At 39.0% G+C, this 19,086-nt stretch overlaps 2 protein-coding genes across 9 annotated transcripts in view; both read left to right on the forward strand.

Annotated features, from left to right (window-relative positions):
* Window positions 1-4,501, forward strand: part of FGD5 (FYVE, RhoGEF and PH domain containing 5) — an 88,766-nt gene extending 84,265 nt beyond the window's left edge. The window contains exons 19-20 of one of the 2 annotated variants that reach the window (XM_042823267.1): window positions 1,710-1,858; window positions 2,446-4,501. In XM_042823267.1, the coding sequence (XP_042679201.1) occupies window positions 1,710-1,858; window positions 2,446-2,482 (186 nt within the window). In that variant the 3' untranslated portion in view covers window positions 2,483-4,501. The remainder of the gene's footprint in view (window positions 1-1,709; window positions 1,859-2,445) is intronic. The other variant, XM_042823266.1, reaches the window with a different exon arrangement.
* A 3,910-nt stretch (window positions 4,502-8,411) lies between these two features.
* NR2C2 (nuclear receptor subfamily 2 group C member 2) overlaps window positions 8,412-19,086 on the forward strand; it is a 37,619-nt gene continuing 26,944 nt past the window's right edge. For 3 of the 7 annotated variants that reach the window (XR_006169665.1, XM_042823280.1, XM_042823287.1), the window contains exons 1-2: window positions 8,412-8,513; window positions 11,615-11,698. Coding sequence is in view for 4 of the 7 variants with exons in the window: in XM_042823280.1 (XP_042679214.1) it covers window positions 11,639-11,698 (60 nt within the window). In the remaining 3 variants the exon portion in view is untranslated. The other 4 variants (XM_042823282.1, XM_042823281.1, XM_042823285.1 and 1 more) reach the window with 4 other exon arrangements.

The following is a 19,086-nucleotide window of genomic DNA, read 5'->3' on the forward strand; positions in this document are numbered from 1 at the left end:
TCTGGTTCTAATGGGCTGGGCCCCTACGCAGTTACTTTTAGCTGAAGGGCTCAGCCACATCCCTGGGTGGATCTCAGCAACCTTTTTACAAACTCCCCTTCATTATTTGATTTTATTTTTTTGCTGTTCATGTTGATATATATTGTCAGCCTGAGCCTAGGTATTTACATACAAAGACTTCAAGGCAATTGCCAGATATTTTTTTTTGTAGATGTAGGGTGGTGCTGTAATCTATTTCTGCTGGAGGGAAGAGTCTTGTATGTGTAAATAAGATATACTTATCCTACTAGTATCAACAGGAAAAGATAGGATAGTCTGTGGAGATGAGAATACTGCTTTCTGTATTGACCTGTAAATTCCGCTTCCTAGCTGTGGAGGCTGGCTTTGCAGCAGACTTCTAAAGTATTTTTTTCTCATCCCAGTCCCTTTTCTCAATTTTATTTCTTCTCCAATTGAGTAGCTGCAGTGCCAGTAAGCTTGAAGGAAATACAGTACAAGGTGTGGTTGTAAATGACAGATTTTGTAAGCAGAAGCATAAAAAATGATTTTGCTGGATACAGAATGCTAGAACTGTAGTAACAGCAATATTTAATATTTTAAGTCTTCAGAACACTTTGAAAATATCAATCACTTAAATTCAGCAGTGTGAGGAATGAAGCATCATTAATTAGCCCTCTGAAAAAGATGAGGAGATTGAGACACATAAGTGTTCATGGTCTGGCCATCATTGAAAACTCAACAGCTTTCTTCAGTAGTGTGATGTATAGTTTGTTACCTCCTTAGTTTTTCTACCTGATTTGTTTCCTCTTAGGCTACATAATCTTGAACTTGACTTTTTTCCAAGGTCCTGCAGCCTCTCAGCAATTCCAACTGTTAGCATCCAGTTTTGTGTTCAATACACTTATCTGCCCTAATCTTAGAAGCGATCACTTTTTGTTTGGTGATAGGGAAAGAGCGACGGATGGCAAGTTACACGTCTTATTCCCAGCTTACAAATGAGCTTCTAAGAGCAGAAGCAAAAGCAACATACACATATAAAAATATTACAGTGACCACAGTTGCAGCTTTCAGTGAAGCTGAAACTCAGTTTGATTATTACTTATTGTTTCTTTAACTTATATAAAGCAGATTTTGGCAAAACAAAAACCGCAGCTGTATACTGGGGGAAAGTTAATGCTGAATTGTGTAACCAGCTCCAAGATTTTGAAGCAGTGTTGTTCAAAGTGAGCATGCTATCTGATGTACAGATTTTTAAAACAAAGTTGCTAGTGCTATAAAAGGAAATTATAAGGTACAAAGCAGACTACTACTTGCATTCAGCAAACAAAAATAGCTTGAAGTAACACACCCGAGACTGAGCCCCATTTCAAGCTTTCACGAGCGCTGCTGCACTTTCCCACACTGCCATTAAGCTCATTGGTTGCTTCCTGGACCATGATGTCACAGTAGTCATTAAAGTAATGGGTAATTTGACCTTTTGGATGGCCATGAGTAACTGGATTTTTAGAGGTGCTGCTAAGGTTGAAGACTATATGAACATGTGCAGTACGCTGGCACTGCTCCTGTTTAAGAGTCACCAGTTCAGCAGAAGATTCATTTTACTCCTTTTGCAGCACAGACAGTGTTTGCATATGATTGTTTTTCAGAAAGAGCCCTTAAACTGAAATGGGCTTCTCTCTCATTTTTGGTTCGCTTCTTCTCGCTTTCAGGACAAAGTCGCCACAGAAAGTTTGCCTTTGTTGGGTTTCACTGTTGCCCCAGAAAAAGAGGAAGGATGCGTGGGTACAGTTTTCCATCTCTATCACAAGCAAACTCTGTTTTATAGCTTCCGAGCAGATGATAACTGTTCAGCACAGAGGTAAGGGAATAGATGTCCGTGCTAGTGAGCATATAGGTCCAAAAGCTTATGTAAGGTTTTTCCTCTCCTTTGCTTCAGATTCCTACCCTAACAGAGGAGAACAAATGGCTTTCAGAGTGTTGGCTAAGCCCAATTGCATGCAACTGCCCTCAGTGATGGAAAGTCTACCTTTTTTCACTCCTCTGTTTAGGTAGAAAGAAGGCTGAGCCTCAAGAATCATAGTCTTCCAGTCAAATATGATTTTTGTATGGGAGCTTCCCCAGTTTGTATTCTATTTATCCACTTCTTAGTTTGGTCGTCAACAAATAATTGTTCAGATTTTGCATTTATTGCTACTCTACCACTTCTACATAATAAAATAATCATGAAACTTGTAATAAAAATGCTAGTGCCTTAAGGCACATGGGAAGAAAATTTGTATTTATGGGAGGTTTTGTTTCTTTTAAACATAATTTAGTCATTTCATATTTCATATTCTAATTACAAAACTACAGCTACAGTCCCCTTCAGGCTTTATGTTCTTAAAATACGCATTTTTGAAATAAATAATTTTACATGTACCACCCTTTCTTTCCTGCCCTTTTTAGGTGGGTTGAAGCCATGGAAGAAGCATCCATATTATAGCAACTATCACTCAAGAGACTTAGAACACTAATTTTCAGATTTCTATACAATCCAAGCAATCTTCTTATGTCTTACAAAACTGAACGGTGTATTTCAGGCAAACTGGCTACAAACACTGGATATGAACTATTTCCAGATTGCTGTCTGCTTCCTTCCTCCTCTTCCTCTTACTTCCCTCCCACCCCCAAAAAAACCCTTTAAAATAGGGAATGTTTGTGGTTACCCTCTATGCCTGTCCAAGCTCAGCCTGTGCTGTAAGCTTCTCCTATGATCCCATGGTAAGCTAAATTTAACATTAAGGAAAGAAAAAGCCATGGAAGTATAGCCTACAGTAAGCAGCAGGGTCACTTTTACTTACTGTACAGCACTATCATATTTCACTGGGTTGGTTTTGGAGTCTACCATGGAATTTGAAACAATGTAGTAAACAACAAATACTCATTTAAAGCACTTTATTATTTTCATTCAACTACAGTTTAATCTTTTCATATTTCCATGGAGTTTGGTGGACTGATTTATTATTCATCCATTAACAAATGCCAGCATGAAATTATGCCATGCACATGCTGAATTGTTTCTGCAGAAAAGGAATGAACCAAAATGCTCCATTTACCCAGTCTACCACCATTGCACTAGCTGTGATCCAGGATAATTACCTACTATCCATCTATAATTCGACACAAATCACTGTATAACTTATTTTAAACTGTTTGCTTTCATATCGCCACAGTATTTTGAAATGCACTATAGTTGCTCTGCAGTCCAGACGTTGATGTCACCCTGAATACCGTGTCAGATTCAAACCCAAAGGATATTTTAATTTATTATAAACCCACAGACAACTTTTATTTAACACTAATCTACCTATCAGTGTTAAGATTTGTATCATTTATTTAAATATTCTATCTTTATTATCAGTCCTCCTGATGTTTCTGCTGTTGTTATGAGAAATGTCATCGAAACTTTAATTCATATTCATTTTTAAAGTGAATCATTTGCAATATGCTGGTGGGGTGAAATGCACTTGTCTGAATCCTCTCTGATAAAAGTGCTTTGGAACTCCTCTGGCTAAATGAATCTTACTGCACCGCCAGGGCTGGAGTTCCAGCAGCCCAGCGGCAGTTTGGCTTCAGATGTGTGCTGCATTTACACTAGCTGAAGATGTCCAAGTTTTGGTTTCTGTTCCTTTCTTTTTTGTTTGGTTTGTTGGCTGTTGTTGAATGAAGGTTGAGAAGTGACGTTATAATCGTTGCAATAAAATGATTCTGTGTCCTGTGTTTGTCGTAAAATCTGACTGCAAACAGAATGGCAATTATGATTAAAATATATCTTTCTACAAAAATAAAATGCTCAAGAATTTTCTTACATTAAAATACATTGTGGGGCAGAGGGAGGGGAAGAAACTTTGCTACCTTCATTTTTCCTTTCTTTGATAAGCTTAATGGATACCTCAATTTTTGATTAACAAACTGGCTGGAATTTTTCCATGTTTTAAGATTTGTAATATGTTTCCAAATGATAAACATAGTTCAATTCATCACCTACACAACCAAGCTTAAAAAACAATTACAAGTCTACCACTAAATAAAAACATACTTGTATTGTTTGGGTTTTTCTTGTTTATGATACATCTGATAGCATGATAACTCTGAAATGAAACTGATAGTTTCATACACCAGATCGTCATAGGATAACAGAAATCAAGTATGTCTCATGTTACAACTTCAGCCTTGTTACTGTTAGATATAAATAGCAAAATTTCTAACCGTGGTCCCAGACAAAAAAAGTCTGCACTACAGAACAAGAGTACTTTGAAGATTAGGTGCTGACATCGTGTGACTGCTGTTTGAAGTTTCTGAAGTGTTTGAATGTTTGAAGTTGTTTGAAGAATCAGGAACTTAACACACAAAAACATTTTGTTGTAAAAAGAAATAATAATAAGATACAGTGCTATTAAGCATTGTCTGATATAATGTGGAAAAAATAAAAGGGCAAAATATAACTGCAGCTCTACAAGCTTTTCCTTTACATTATTTTTACCTTACTAGTTACTGCTAACAGGCACGCGGTATTAACCAATTCTCTAACAAACTGAGAGCTTTGAATTAGAAGACAGTAGTTGGGATCTTGTGAAGACGGGATTCAGACAATAACGAACAAGTGTTTCAATCCACATTACATTTAAACTTGTTGAGCCAGGCTACCTGTCAACACTACTTCAGTTACAGATATAAACGGTCTTGATATATCACAAAGCAAGAAAAATAATAAGAAAATGCCCTTGTACTTTCAGTTTAATTGCATCTAATTTGAGCAAAGCCAAGCACCAAAGACAAAAACTGTCTTAATTTCAAGAGCTAATGCAGTAATCATTTTTTATAGTTTTAACATTGAAATAGAGGTTTTTGGACAGCTTATGCCATTTATTTGCAAGTAGCTCAGTACATTTCCTGCTAACACGCACCAAGCCTCGCTCTCTCTGAAAAAAAAAAATTCACAACTTTGTAAACATAAAAAAAAAATCTGCAATAATGCACAACATACTAGCCAATCAGTCAATAGTTTCGATGCAAACTGGCTTAGTTTATCATTTCAGTGTGTTTTTGTTTATTTTGCCACCTATTGGAAAGCATTATGTGGATTAATGGTTCTCTGCAATCAGTATTTAGATCTATCTTACAGTACATGCCTATTTAAAATCCATCTTTTATACGGTTATTATAATCGTTTTTCCAAATCAAAGTATAAATCATACAGCAGAGTTAGAATGCTCCATCGTGACAAGATTCCACGCCATTGTAACCAAGTGCTGCTGCACAAGAAGGCCCTGGGGTCACCACCCCTCTGAGCTGATCCTGGATCACATTTAGGATGGAAGAACAACACAAAGCTACAAACACCAAACAGGCTCTTCCCATTTGCGTGCTGCTTTGGCACAAAAGGAACAAAGACCTCTCTGTTCACAGCCGCATAAAAACAGGAGCAAAAGCTATTCCCTGTGTCAGTCCTAAAACATTAATCTAACTTCACAGTTCACCTTTAGAATTTACTATAGGAAATAATCTTCGGTGTATTAAAAACAGTGTGATCCTACAGTGTGAATGACATCAAGACAACAATGTGCATCAAGTTTTGAGAAGAAAGTTTCTAAACTTCAGGGCAGGTTTACAGTCCCGCTTATGGCAACTATAATATTAGACTTTTCCTGAAAGCGCTGTTGCACAAATAAATATTCTGCAAGTCTTCCCTTTCTACAGAATAGAAAACACTCGGAAACCATTAAAATCAACAACATTGTCATTCTTTGCCACGCTTTATTTTTATCATTATTACTAAGTGACAATAAGTTTCAATAGCTTTTTCCAGAGAAGTTTTGCAAATTGTTTCCAATGTACACATGCTTTGGAAAGGCGTGGAGTACATTTAAAATAAACACACACTGATTTTTTTCATCTATTTGCTTGTAATACTACACTTCTGTGTTCTTTCCTCACTCCCATTTAAGCAAAAGGAAACTGGAAGGACAGTTTAAACTATCTCAAACAAATACCAAACTCATTTCAACAAGAATTCTGTTCGTATAAAAAAATTGTAATGATGAGTCAGAGATGGCTTCTAAATCACATTAGTGGCAGAATGCCTTAAAAGGCTAAGAAATCATAACTGTAATTATATATGTGAGGAAGAGAAGAAAACTTCCTAGCTAAGCCACCAGACTACCTGTCAAACAGACAAAGGATGCAGCGAGTACAAGTTTATTACCACAGTTAACTATGAGCCCTGGAGTCAACAGTCCAAAGCTACAGAAATGCAGGACTTCCCTGTTTAGGAATCTTCAGGCAAGACAATTTGCTACTGAGCAAGTGAATTTAAAATATATTTCACTACCAAGTAAAAACAATGTACTCTTCCCTAGAAGATAAAAACAATAACTGCAGATATTTCTAAATAAAGAATAAATTTAACTGAACACCTTGCAGTCTACTGCTTCCTCATTCTATATATTCTGATGCTCAGAAAGAAAACGTGAAAATTGAAAGCTTCATTATTCATGGTAGACTTCTCATCTCTGATTTATTCAGCATGTGACAATTTATCACAAAAGACTGCACAGATTAACTTAATCACTGAGAAGAAGTACCAGATCTCGTAAGAGAATTCTCTGACCAGAAAATTGAAAAAAAAAAAAAAAAAAAAAAAAAAAACTGATTAGAATTCTGATAAAAATATTTAAAAATAGCAAATAAAAGGCAAAACTAAGATTTGCTTTAAGTATGCTGTCACTAGTCATAGAATCACCTAAGTTGGAAAAGGCCTTTAAGATCACCCAGTCCAACTGTCCACCTAACACCAATATTTCCCACTAAATCACGTCCCTCAGTACAACAACTAAACATTTCATGCTTCAAAAGGCATAAATCTCAAAGTGTAATGCACTGAACTGTCATTTTTTTTCACTCAAGTTATCAGTTTAAAAGACAACTTGGTCATAGACTCTGTTTCACAACTCATTATTCTTGACAACAAGAATATTCTTGACTTGAATATTCTTGACAACATTATTCTTTACAACAAGAAAAATACCCTAAAATCTAACTTACTTTACAAATTAGAGTACTATGAGGACACTGAAAAATTCATAGACATATTCCGGAGGGGCACAGCTGTTTATGAGGGTGGACAGTGATAGGATGGGGAATGGCTTTAAACTCAGGGGAGGTTGAGGTTGGCTATTAGGAGGCAGTTTTTCACCCGGAGGGTGGTGAGGCACTGGCACAGGTTGCCCAAGGAGGCTGTGGATGCCCCATCCCTGCAGGCATTCAAGGCCAGGCTGGATGTGGCTCTGGGCAGCCTGGGCTGCTGGTTGGCGACCTGCACACAGCAGGGGGGTGGAACTGGATGAGCGCTGTGATCTTTTTCAACCCAGGCCGTTCTGTGATTCTATGATTCCCTTCACACTCCTGAAAAAAGTGTCTACGCTTTAAAATTGCATTATGAAGAAAAAAATATGCAAATGCATCTTGAAAAGTCTTCTTTTGAAGGAATGCATATTGCCTTCAGGAGTTATTATCATATTTCCCATCTTCCAGTTCACTGTCTGACCACTCCTTAATTACTTAACCAGACACAAACTAAACTTACTAGAAGTACTAAGTTAGATTACTGTGATCAGCCCAGGTGAAAGAAACGCTACAAACATGACAGAACTGGGCCACGAGTTCACGTCCAACAGCCACGGAGATGAGCCCCTCACAGCAGCGAACTCCTAACGCATCTCAGCAGAGACGGCAGACAACATCTGCAGTCACGCATTTAGAAGCGAACAACCTTCACGGCCAGCTCCACCAGGCGAGCCCTAGTGAGCGGCAACAACCAGGTAAAATTAAATAAAAATTCAAGACTATTTAAAAGTAGCTTTAAAGCACCAAACCTTTTTGAGTTACCATCTCAGAACAACGTACCGGCATTCCGCGCGCGCCGCAGCACTCAACTCGCTCGGAGACGAGCGCCACGCGCCACGCGCCACGCGCCGCACCGCTCCGCGCACGTGCACGTGCACGTGCACGGCCCGCCCGTCCCGCCGCCACAGAGCATGCCGCAGCACAGCTTTGCTTGTCGGAGCATTGGCGCGAACGCTCGAAGCGGCTCAGGTAGCCCCGCCCCTCCCCGTCGCCATCCTCGGCCCCGCCCCGTGAGAGGATGGAGGGGGCCGCGGCCGGTGTGGTGCCGGGAAGAGGAAGCGCTGGAACGCTCTCGGGCGGCGGCGGCGGCAGGCGGGGTCACGAACTCTGACCTTTCACAGGGCCCTGACAAATAACACAGAACCTCCCCCCCCCCTTCCCCCCACCCGCCCCCCCCCCCCCGGAAAACAGTTCTACCCCCTCTACCCTTCCGCGGACCCCGTTAAGGTCCCGCTGCCGCCGCCCCTCGTGGCGGGGTTTGGGCCGCCTCTGGGCACCGCCAACAACGCCGGCCCGCCCGGGCCCGGCTCAGGGGCACCGCCGGGGCACGCTTGGCGCCAATTCCTGAGGTAAAAATCGTGTTTTGTTTCTTTTTTTCTTAAATGGAGACGGCCATCTGGGCCCCTTCGTCGCGGCGGGGCCGAGGGAGGGGGCACCAGGATCCCGTCGGGGAACATCTCCGCGAGCGGCGGAAGGGAGGGGTAATGCCGGCTGTTGGGGCGGTGGGGGCACCAGAGCTCCGTCAGTCGCTGCGCAGCGGCAGCCGGTAGTGCCACAGGCCCGGCCCGCAGCTCCCGAAGGTGGGGGGCAGATCGCCGTAGCGCCGGGACGATCCGGTGAGGAGACGCTGTGCTGGGATGTGGGCCTCGTGAGGCCGGAGCTGGTCCGGTCTCGGTGAGAGCCGTCCGGGGGCCGCTGGGACCGCGGTCGTGGAGACGCTGAGCGCGAGTCGCGGACGGAGAGGGAAGATGGAGTCTGAGCGGGCGGAGGCGGCGGCGTGAACCCGACCCTTTTACCTTTGCCACCGGGAGGGCGGAGGGGAGGGGGCGGTGGGTACTTTGCATACGGGGCTGAGGCCGCCGCCATTTTACCGGCTGCCGTCCCAGCGACGTGCGCGGCACCCTTGGCTCGACATAAGGGGATACCGAGGGGAGGGGGTCTAATGGCGGCGGCGGCTGCTGCCCCGCCTGGGATTTGGCTGCCTGCCAGCGCGGCCATCTTGTGCTCATTCGGGTCCCTCGGGTGTTTTCCCCCTCGCTCGAGGGGCGGTGCCAGCTGCGTGACAGGCGGTCCTAGCGGCTAATGGGCAGCGCGGGTAGGAGTGCCGCATCTCCGATGAGGTCATTGGCTGTGAGAGGAGGCGGGAAGGAGGAGCGCGGCCGCGGGGCGCCGTGTGGCCTGGGAAGCGCAGCGATAGGCTGCGGAGGAGCGGGGCAGCGCCGCCGATGGGCGGTGCGGAGGCTGTCCTTGTCTGGGCCGCTTTTTGAAGGTGTTGCGGCTGCACCCGTTAGGGTCGCTGACTTTGTAATTTTCTGTCTTATCCGTTGTTCTAAGAGTTTTTGCTGCCTTCTTACCACCGCTCGTAGCGTAACGCGGGTTCCCGGCAGAGTCGCGCCTGCCGGCCCCTCTTTCCCGTGTTGGGCTCCGGGCGCCCGATGGGGAGATGCCGAGCTGCTGCTCGCCGGCACGCAGCGTGAAGAAGGCAGCCTCACCGAGTAGTAGGAAAAGGTTTCAGTACAGCTGAACTCAGCCTTCCTTTGTGTCGAACTTGTAGGACTGTCCCCATAGAACATTGGAGTGTGAGAATTTCTTTGAGGTTGATCTGCGACTTGGCTGAGAGAAGCAGTTTTGTCTGATGTTTTGGACGGGAGATCTATGTATAGTCGGTTGGCTGCTGTCCTCTTGAAGCGGAATTGTTTGCCTGGTGCTCTAGGTCCTTTCTTTTTTTAATGCTGTTTTTGTGTTCTGCCTTTTTTGTTGGTTGATTTGGGTATTTTTTTATTTTTCATTTATTTCTTTGTGAGGGGTTTTACTAGGCAGTAGATTCTACTTTTTTGTGTTTCTCAAGAATTGCTTGAGAGTTTTTAACAAGCTTACCTGGTATGGCTGTGCGTAGTCCCTCAACTGCCAGTTAATTTGCTTTGATAGCCTCCGCTGTCATTATGGGAGGGTTGAAAGTGCAAAGAATTTTGGTGGATAACAACACTCACAGCCAGTTTGTTGAGTGACTTATCATAGGAAAACTTGATTGAGTCTTAAAAAGGTATTCTTAGGAACAAAATCTCATCTTCAATGCTTCCTTCATCTTAAAGCACTGAGAAAACACAAGTATGTCATGGTTTTGTTTTTTTTTTAATTGACTTAAAAAAAAATTCACAACAAGACAACAAAGAAAAGGAATTGCTGAATAATTTGGGGAACTTGTAGGATTAAATAAGCCTGGAGGAAATGGTAAAATGGGGCACAAGATGGTAACATTAATACCATTAAACAGAGGATGTCTCAGTTTTGGTTACAAGGTGTTACAAATAGTCTTCCACTGATACATATGCAATCATTTACACATTTATCACAGTAGGATTCAATCTTTAATGAATTCTGACATTTTAAACAACGTTAGCTTTGTAAAAGTTGAGTTTGGGGGGGGGAAGGGTGTTGTGCTGGAGACACGAATATTTTTTTCTATTGAGTGTCCTGCTGTTGTTAGCAGTAGGTGGTTTGCGATGTTTGTTTTTCTTTTTTAACTTTACGTGAAGTTATTGCTTTGCAAGTATCATTAGAAGGTTGTCAATGAAACATCAAATATGCTGCTATTGAGGAATGCAGTTTCGTTACCTACACCTGGGTTGTATGAACTCCGGCTTTGTAAGAAGAAAGTCGGTGCGTGAGTTTGAAACCTTAATTGAATTTATCTTTGAGGAAACACAGCCCTTATAAGAATCATTCATAAGATACGGAAAATATTTGTTCTTATTTCTTCTGTTTGCTCTTTAAACCTCGAAGAGCATGAAGTTCAAGGTACAGACACCCACATCAGAATGAAGCAGTTCTGTGGTATTTTCACATCAGACTGACAATATTGCCACATTATAATTCAGATGTATTTTCTGTTATCGAAAATATTTTCTAGATGTAGTATTCTTTTACCCATGCTGTGGTAGATTACTGTAAGAATATGAGTGATGATGGTAGTTTGTTGGAATGACTCAGTAGAAGTTTACTCAAACACCGTTCTTGGTTTGCTATTTCCTTCTCCAGGGCATAATCAGGAGCAGTTTATCTGCAGAGTTTCCCATCCCTTGAGTTCAGGAGAGCACTTGCAAACCGCACTGATAATCAATGTTTAAATCAGTTCTTTCTGGTTTATAAAATTAGCATCTTATGCTTACTGCTTAAATAATAGAGTAAAAGAATTGTATGAGAAACTTCATAAAGTAGAAGAATAACTGTGCTGTGAATAGCAGAATTCAGCTTTTTGAATACTGCATTTCCTGTATGCATGTGCTGCATATATACATGCATATACATCTACACATACCTATTTTTTCAGGTAGATGAAATAGTGTTGTAAATTCTTAAGTAGTATCATAGACTTGTTTAGCAGTAGGGGGGAAAAAAAAAAAAGAAACTTTTGTGGCTGATGGAAGTTGCTGGCATCTTTTTCAAACAGGTTTTCTAATGATCTTGCTTCACCATGGCAACCAATATGGAGGTGCTGGCTCAGCAGGTAATGGAGACTCAGCAGGTGGCTGAGGTGAGTGAAGATAGCACAGTGATTGGCGTATGAGCTTCTGAGAGGAAAATGACTTAAGATTGTCTTTGCTGTTTCCAATTTGTAATAAACAGAGCAGATCCTCATAGAACAGTACTGCTTTATGTCTGGGGTCGTAAAACCAGTGCAGCTGATGATAAATGCTCTGCTTCATTCTAGTGACCACCCCATCAGGAATGCAAGTGGGAAGTTCACTGTTAACTGCAGAAATGCTTATCTGTATTGTGGGTAGATTAGAAGAGTAATATTAAAAAAATATTGTGATTTGATGATTAATTTATTTCATCATGAAAGGTTTCAGCTCTTCTCTTGAGATATCATCTGAATCTCAAGTGTTTGACTTTACCTGTTGAATTTACCTGTTTTACTTATGTACTGTATTGAATTTGCAATAGGATGGTTGATTTAAATCAATATTTTATCAATATTTTATCAATTATTATTTAAATCAATATTTTATCAAATTTTATCAATATTGATAAATCAATATTTATCTTTATATTTCATAAATATAGAGATAAATATAGGTATTTCATATCTCTATGTATGAGATGACACTTTGAGTAGATTTTTGTGCTTGCTATTAAGTGATGCTTTTAAATTCACTGAAGCTTGGATATTCAACAGGTAGAATGTCTAAATCAACTTGTAAGCATTCAAACTGCATGTATTCACGTCCATAGAAAAGAAGTAATTTGTCTCTTTAAGTTTGCTAACTTAGTTTTAAAAGAAGACAAAAAAACTTGGTTTTGTTTAAAATTATTTAGTTTAATATCCTTCAAAGTTGTTTAACTGTGTGATTTTTGTAATTGAGATTTCATAAATAATAAGGGGCAAATATGCTCAGAGACTTCTGTAGACAAGATCACTTTCAGACATTGGTTTTGTTGGTGGTTTTTGTTGTTTTGTTTTTTTTTTTTAACCTGTTGAACTAAGATTATACCTTGATATTAAAAAGTATGATCAATTCAAGAATAAGTGACATTAGGTAAATCTACATCATGTTTTCAGAAATCCTTTGGAAATCCTTTGCACTGTTATTTTTCTTAACAATTTTGGTTCTCTTGAAGTCCATAGTAACAATTATTATACTACAGTGTGGAAAATGGTCTACTAAGTATTCTGGAAATAACACCTAAGGCATAGTTTAAAAAAGAAACCCCTGTAATTTCTTAGTGAAAACTGACAAGTGGTTGTCACTCAGATTTGTTATATCAGATATCAGTTTGGCAAGCACTTTGTTTTTTTAAACAAAAACTTTTCCAAAACAATTGGGAATAAAAACCTGTAATGGAAATACTGCAAACTTTAAACTGTTTTGGTAGAAATTGAGATCTTTAATCACATCGTAGACACATAAAATATGTGACGTTTGTAATTCCTCGTGCAGGAAATGCACCGTGGTAACATAGTGTGATGGTTGTATCTTGCCACTGGAGAGATCGCTTCATCCCAAGAATTTATGAAGCTCTGTGATTTCTTCCTAGCCGGTGGGTAAATAGAGGGCTTCATCTCTTTACAGTGTTCGACTCCTACTTAAATTATACACCTGCTTGGTGCATAACCCCATGAAAACTTTTTTCATGGAAAAGTAGTTGCAAGCAGCATTGTCTCACTAAGAGTTAAGTGATGTTGCCTATAAATTTTGAAATTTTTTTGTATGAATGACTGGATATCTTTAGCCTGATACAGTTTTTAATACAACGAAATACATTACTTGAAGTGTACTATATCTGTGCTCACTGATTACAGTGGAAAATTTAGCATAAAGCTTGGCATAAGCCTTAAATAAGAGACTTTTTGGGAATATTATAAAATTAAATGAAAGGAAAATAGTTGTCATGTACAGAATTTTAAGTTTTGAATGTTCAGAAGCAAATTGCAAACAGGATAATTTAATATATGTTCAGCTATATCTGCAGCAGTTTTTCAGTATAGTTGTACATTTTGCATGGCTGTATTAAAAACTGCAATGCCAAGCGCCAAATCAGATTGCTGTGCAAGTAGGCTATATGTTGTTTTTCCTTCTTGAGCAACAGTTAGTCATGTTTGCTTTCCCTTATGCTGTGGCTACATCACAGGAGTTATTGAGCAGTCCCCATTGTTTGTATTTTTGTACTGACTGTGTTTTTAAGGGCTTCATAAAATTGTCCTTTTAATGGTTTCAGGTATTTCCACTGCTTTTGGTTTCTCTATAGCAGTGTTGCTTCTTGTGTTTTTCCAGCTGATTGTTTCTGAAGAGATTGTATGAGAGAGTTCCATTTCTGGTGTATGCAGTTGAGTGTGCGAAAGATTGCAGAGTAGAGAGCAGCTTGGGGATTCGGAGGGAGTTCTAGGAATTCTTCCTCGTTCTCAGTTAGTTTTGAAAAGCCCAAATGCTTTAGCCTTAATGCGGAAGTAATGCTGCTTTTCTAAAGTATTTATGTAGTGCCGTTGCCATGCAATGTATCAATAGCCCGAGTTCAGTCTCCACATCAAATTAATTTGTGTATCATTAAAATGTATTCTGTTATGCATATGTATTTTATGCACAGTGCCTTAGTTTTTAGCATACCGTTTTTAAACAGAGCTGTCATTATGAGGAGTAATAAGGGCTATTACCTCTTTTCAAAATTGGATCTAAAGTGACCGTGAAGAACCTTTAAACCACGAAGAATTCCCAGTGTTTATATTCCCCGTTATTATAATTCAGATTCAGTTCTTGTTCCATGTAGGACGAATGTGAATTAAGTATCATAAGTCCCTTTCTTGAGAGACCAATTAAAGACTGGTGTCAAAAGGTTGTTAAGTAATAATAGTTTCTTCACTATAAATAAATATCAGGTCAACTAATTGTTACACTGTACTTGTGCTGTAAATACAGTCCGGTAGTTATAGTAATTATTCGTGGCTACTGCGTTCAAATAGAGCTTTGTATCAAGAGCTTGATTTCAGTCAGTAGCGAGCACATTTTAGTGGTAAGGCTGAGGGTCCTTGAAATTGAAGTAAAATACCATAGCTACTTAAATAAACCCGTCACGCGTTTGTTGCATAAGGCTTTCTAATAGTAGTTCACTGTACTCAGGTTTATTTTCATAAAACTAGTCAAGTTTCATGGTCGCTTTTCCAAAAGTTCAGGTAACACAAGTTAAAAATTTCCCTAAAATTTTTTTTTTTTTTTTTTTTTTTTTTTTTTTTTTTTTTTTTTTTTATCAGCCTTCATTGCTGCTTCATACAAATATTTTATCATGGAACTTAGGCAAGTGAATCACCCGGGAGTTACAAACTTGCTACATAAATTCTTATCTGTAAGAATAGTGATTTGTGTTATTTGCAAGGCCTGGACAAGTTGAGAGAGGAGTATATTCTTTTAAATACATTAAGTTAATGAACATTAAGGCCAAAGACTCTCCACAAGAGATATGGTGGACTTTCTTTTTCAATTAATTGATTTGAAAATACTTCAAGCTACAAGCAAACACTTGTCTCAGATTTCACTTTGCTGTTTCATAGTTCACAGAAAGCGTGGTAAGGGGCTTAAGAACAGAGAGATAGTGGGATGGGTAAGCTTGACAACATGGGAATATCTTCTAAAGATGAAATTAATTTTACCATTAGACTCCTTCAGCAGCTGGCAAAACAGCAGGAACACATCGATTCTGCTTCCTTGGTTACAGGCAGTGAGAGTGCACTTGACCTTCAGAGGAGAAGGGTCACAGAGAATCTGTTTTATAACAATTCTGGTTGCTTTCAATGATTGGAATCCTTATGAATGGACACTGGATGCAAATATCTTTGATCTGACTAGAAGTGAGTTCAACATTTTTTTTCAGATTGATTTGGCCTCAGAGACTTGCTGAGGAAAAATGTAAATAAGACTGCAGGAAGGATTTGACTCTGTAAGTACTGGAGTCAGTACAGCATGCAGCTAGGGAGCTCCAAAAAGCAAACAATGTTACATACATTAGAACATATTATTTTTCCCATTTCTTAAAGTAGGTGTATTTGATCTGTCTTCTGTAGGGGAATTAGGAGGTCTTGAGATGATTTTTTTTTTTTTTTTTTTACATGACATTCATAATTTTCTAACTGTCTCGAAGTCAGGATATTAGTGCGTTCGGGGGTTTGTTTGTTTTAAGGACTGTGAAGTAGGTCTGTGTAAAATGTGATTCACTGAAGTTTTGTGATACAAGGCTGATTTATTTCTTTCATCTTCTCTGGAAAGCTTCCTGTCTTAAAGAAATTGGGGCGCATTTAATTTTTTTAAATATAATTCAGAATTACAAAAATGTACCGTCACTGACTTTAAGTAGGTCTTTGTATGTACAGCTTCCGTAGTGGTTGTTTAAGCATTATACAGGTTTTTCATGGTGTGATGTTTGTTTTGAACAGTATGCTGATGTAGGAATATAGTAAATGTAATCCTGAAAATGAGCCTAACGTCATGCTCAACTGTGATTTTCCTGAAATGAGCATTTACGAGAAATTTGCTTTCAGAATATTTTCATCCGATTTGTGCTATCTTTAATTAGAATCCCAATTTTTTTCTATAGCATTTATGTAAGCTGTCTGAAGTCAGCCTGGTAAATCTCTAAAAGTGTAGAGAATGGTGCATATGCTTGGACTGCTGTTTCTTTCTTCATTTTCTACTTAAGAAGTCAAACTTGTAACAGTTGATGAGTATAATAATAAATCATCAGAATTATATCTGTTCTTATTTCATTGTAGGTGTATGAAAACATTCAAGGTAGAAATTCAGCTGACATAATATTACAGAAAGTTGTTTTGTTTGTTTTTTCCTCTCTTGTAAACTGTTCCTTTTTTTTTTTTATTTGACTTTCTATCCTGGTTCTTACTTTGCTGTCAACCAATGGCAGTCTGGAAAATAAACTTGATATTTTCAGTAGCCATTGAATTTAAACAAGGAAGCTGATGTTCATTTGTGTCTACTGGGAGTCTCTTGATAGGTGTTTTTCTGTTTCTTGTTTTCTTGCCTAGGTATTTCTCTCTACTGCTGGATAATCTAATATCATCTAATAATGAGAGTATACTACACGTGTGTCTATCTCTTTGTTTGCCTCATTTGCCATTCAACTTCTGTGCCCTTTGTTTTAAATACAGCTTTAGATTTTACTTCTACAATATATGGGACTATGTAGGATGTGGGCAATAGGAGAGTAAAACAGTATGGCTTCATGAAAAGTGCTGTGTATTTTAAGACTTATTTTTTTTCTCCCAAGGAGACCGTGCAGTAAATTATCCTTTCTATCCAAACTGTTTTTTTTTCCTTCACAAATTAAGTTTTTTGTATATTAAACAGGAGGTGATTAAACTGACACTAACCTGTTGTTCACCTATACAAGTTCAGATGAGTAAATCATTCAGAAGTTATTTGAAATAAGATGTAATAAAAACAACTTGAGTTTCCTAGGTTTGGTCACCTGTCTCTGCAGATATTGGGCTATTTTGGTACTCTAATTCCTATGTAGAATGCTATAACCAGTCATATCGCTGTCTACAACCGCCTGAAAAGAGGCTGTGGTGAGGTGTTGGTTGGCCTCTGCTCCCATGTAACTAGCAACAGTATTAGAGGAAATGGCCTCACGTTGCACCAGGGCAGGTTCACGTTGGATTAGAGAAAGAATTTCTTCTCCGATGGAGTGGTCAGGCACTGGAATGGGCTGCCCAGGGAAGTATTTGAGTCACCGTCCCTGCAGGTATTCAATAAACGTGTAGTGATGGGACTAAGAAATGTGGTTTAGTGGGGAAATGGTGGTGGTAGGTGGATGGTTGGGCTAGATGGTCTTGGAGGTCTTTTCCAACCTGGGTGATTCTCTGTGTTCAGTGCAGCCCTGTAGATATTGTGAAACTGTAAACTTGTATTTGTGGGGCATTTATGAAAACACAAATTGTTTGCAATTCTGTAAATTATGAAGTTTACAATATAAAAATACTTAAAATTCTGAAACTATCAATATGTAAAATCTGTTAAACTGAAAATAAGGTTTATTTAGCATTAAGCAGATGTAATAATTTAGGCATATAGTTTGTTGAGATTAAAAAACATTCTTCCAAAGAATAGAGTTCTGGCCTATTTGCCTGGTTTTCAATAAGTAGTTATGGCTTAAACTGGGTGTAGAAGAAACCAGACTGCAATATTCTGTTCTTTTTTTTTTATGATACATCACTGCAGTATTTTATTCCCACTAGGATGGAATACCTATAGAAGTGTGTACCATGTCATAACAGTTCATAACACTTTGTTTTCAGACATGCTGCACATGTAATGTTTGCTATCAGCAGTCTTCCAAAGTGTTGTTTTTTTCTATCATTTTATATAATAACTTTCAAAAAGAATGCGACTAGAAAGTATTCGTGTCATGCTGTTGCCTGCGGACAGTAGTGTCACCTCTGGAGTGAGGTGCAGTGTTATTACAGTAAATATTTACCTACTGCTTAGAATGGTGTTACTTTCTGTAACCTGTTGCAACAGAATGTCATGTATACTGTTATTCAAATATTTTTGATCCTGTCTGAAAACAGTGGTGAGCACGTGCAGTATATGGCTTTAGAACAAAATCATCTTTTGTTTGAATTTTCTCACAAGAGTTAAGCTATCAATTCAAGTCATAGATTACTGACTTGGGAAATGCACTGGGAAAGCAGAGCCAGTCATCACGCTAGTGAACTCCTCACTAAAATAACAGAAGTTACCTGCATGCACTTGAATACGTGCTGAGTATGCTGATATCTGTAGAAGTATACGTTCAAAAAAAAAGCTTGCAGTATCATGAAATAGAAAGACAGAACAACTTGGAAAAAGATGGGAGGGAGGCAAGCAGCACACAAAAAGAGATATCCAGATTACTAGCTGTAATAAATTTAACTTTTTACCTCTAAAAATATTTGCCCTGTTAAGATTTTTCTTACTTTTACTTGGAGAGTGAAATTACCATTTTGTTCAGTTAGGCTGTAAAGGTAACTTCAAAGGTAAACTTTACTTTCTGTAAAGTTTTCAGGAAACTTCATGGATAAGATCAGAAATCAAAATGAAGTGTATGTTTGTTCGGGTAGAAGGTCTGTGTACTCTTCAAACAAATTCTGTGTATCTCTTGTCCCATCTATGAACCCGGGATTGAGGACATTTTTATTTTAAGTTTTTAACATAATGAAATATTTAACATAACACATTGTAAAAACAAAATACACAAAGGAAAAAAAGGGATGAATATAAAATTGTAAGTTGAGAAAAGTGCATTTCTGCATTTCAGTAAACCGAAGACTCGTGCAATTTAACTATGTTTTCTTTGGTTGTGAAAAATTGTAATTGTTTTGTAACTTTGAATATGCCTTGATTTGGTCTTGTGGTTTTGGGTGTTTTTTTTTTTTTT

The sequence above is a fragment of the Centrocercus urophasianus genome, unplaced genomic scaffold (assembly GCF_019232065.1).
Source record: "Centrocercus urophasianus isolate 14NV4802_14NV808 unplaced genomic scaffold, USGS_Curo_1.0 seq_22, whole genome shotgun sequence".
NCBI lineage: Eukaryota > Metazoa > Chordata > Aves > Galliformes > Phasianidae > Centrocercus > Centrocercus urophasianus.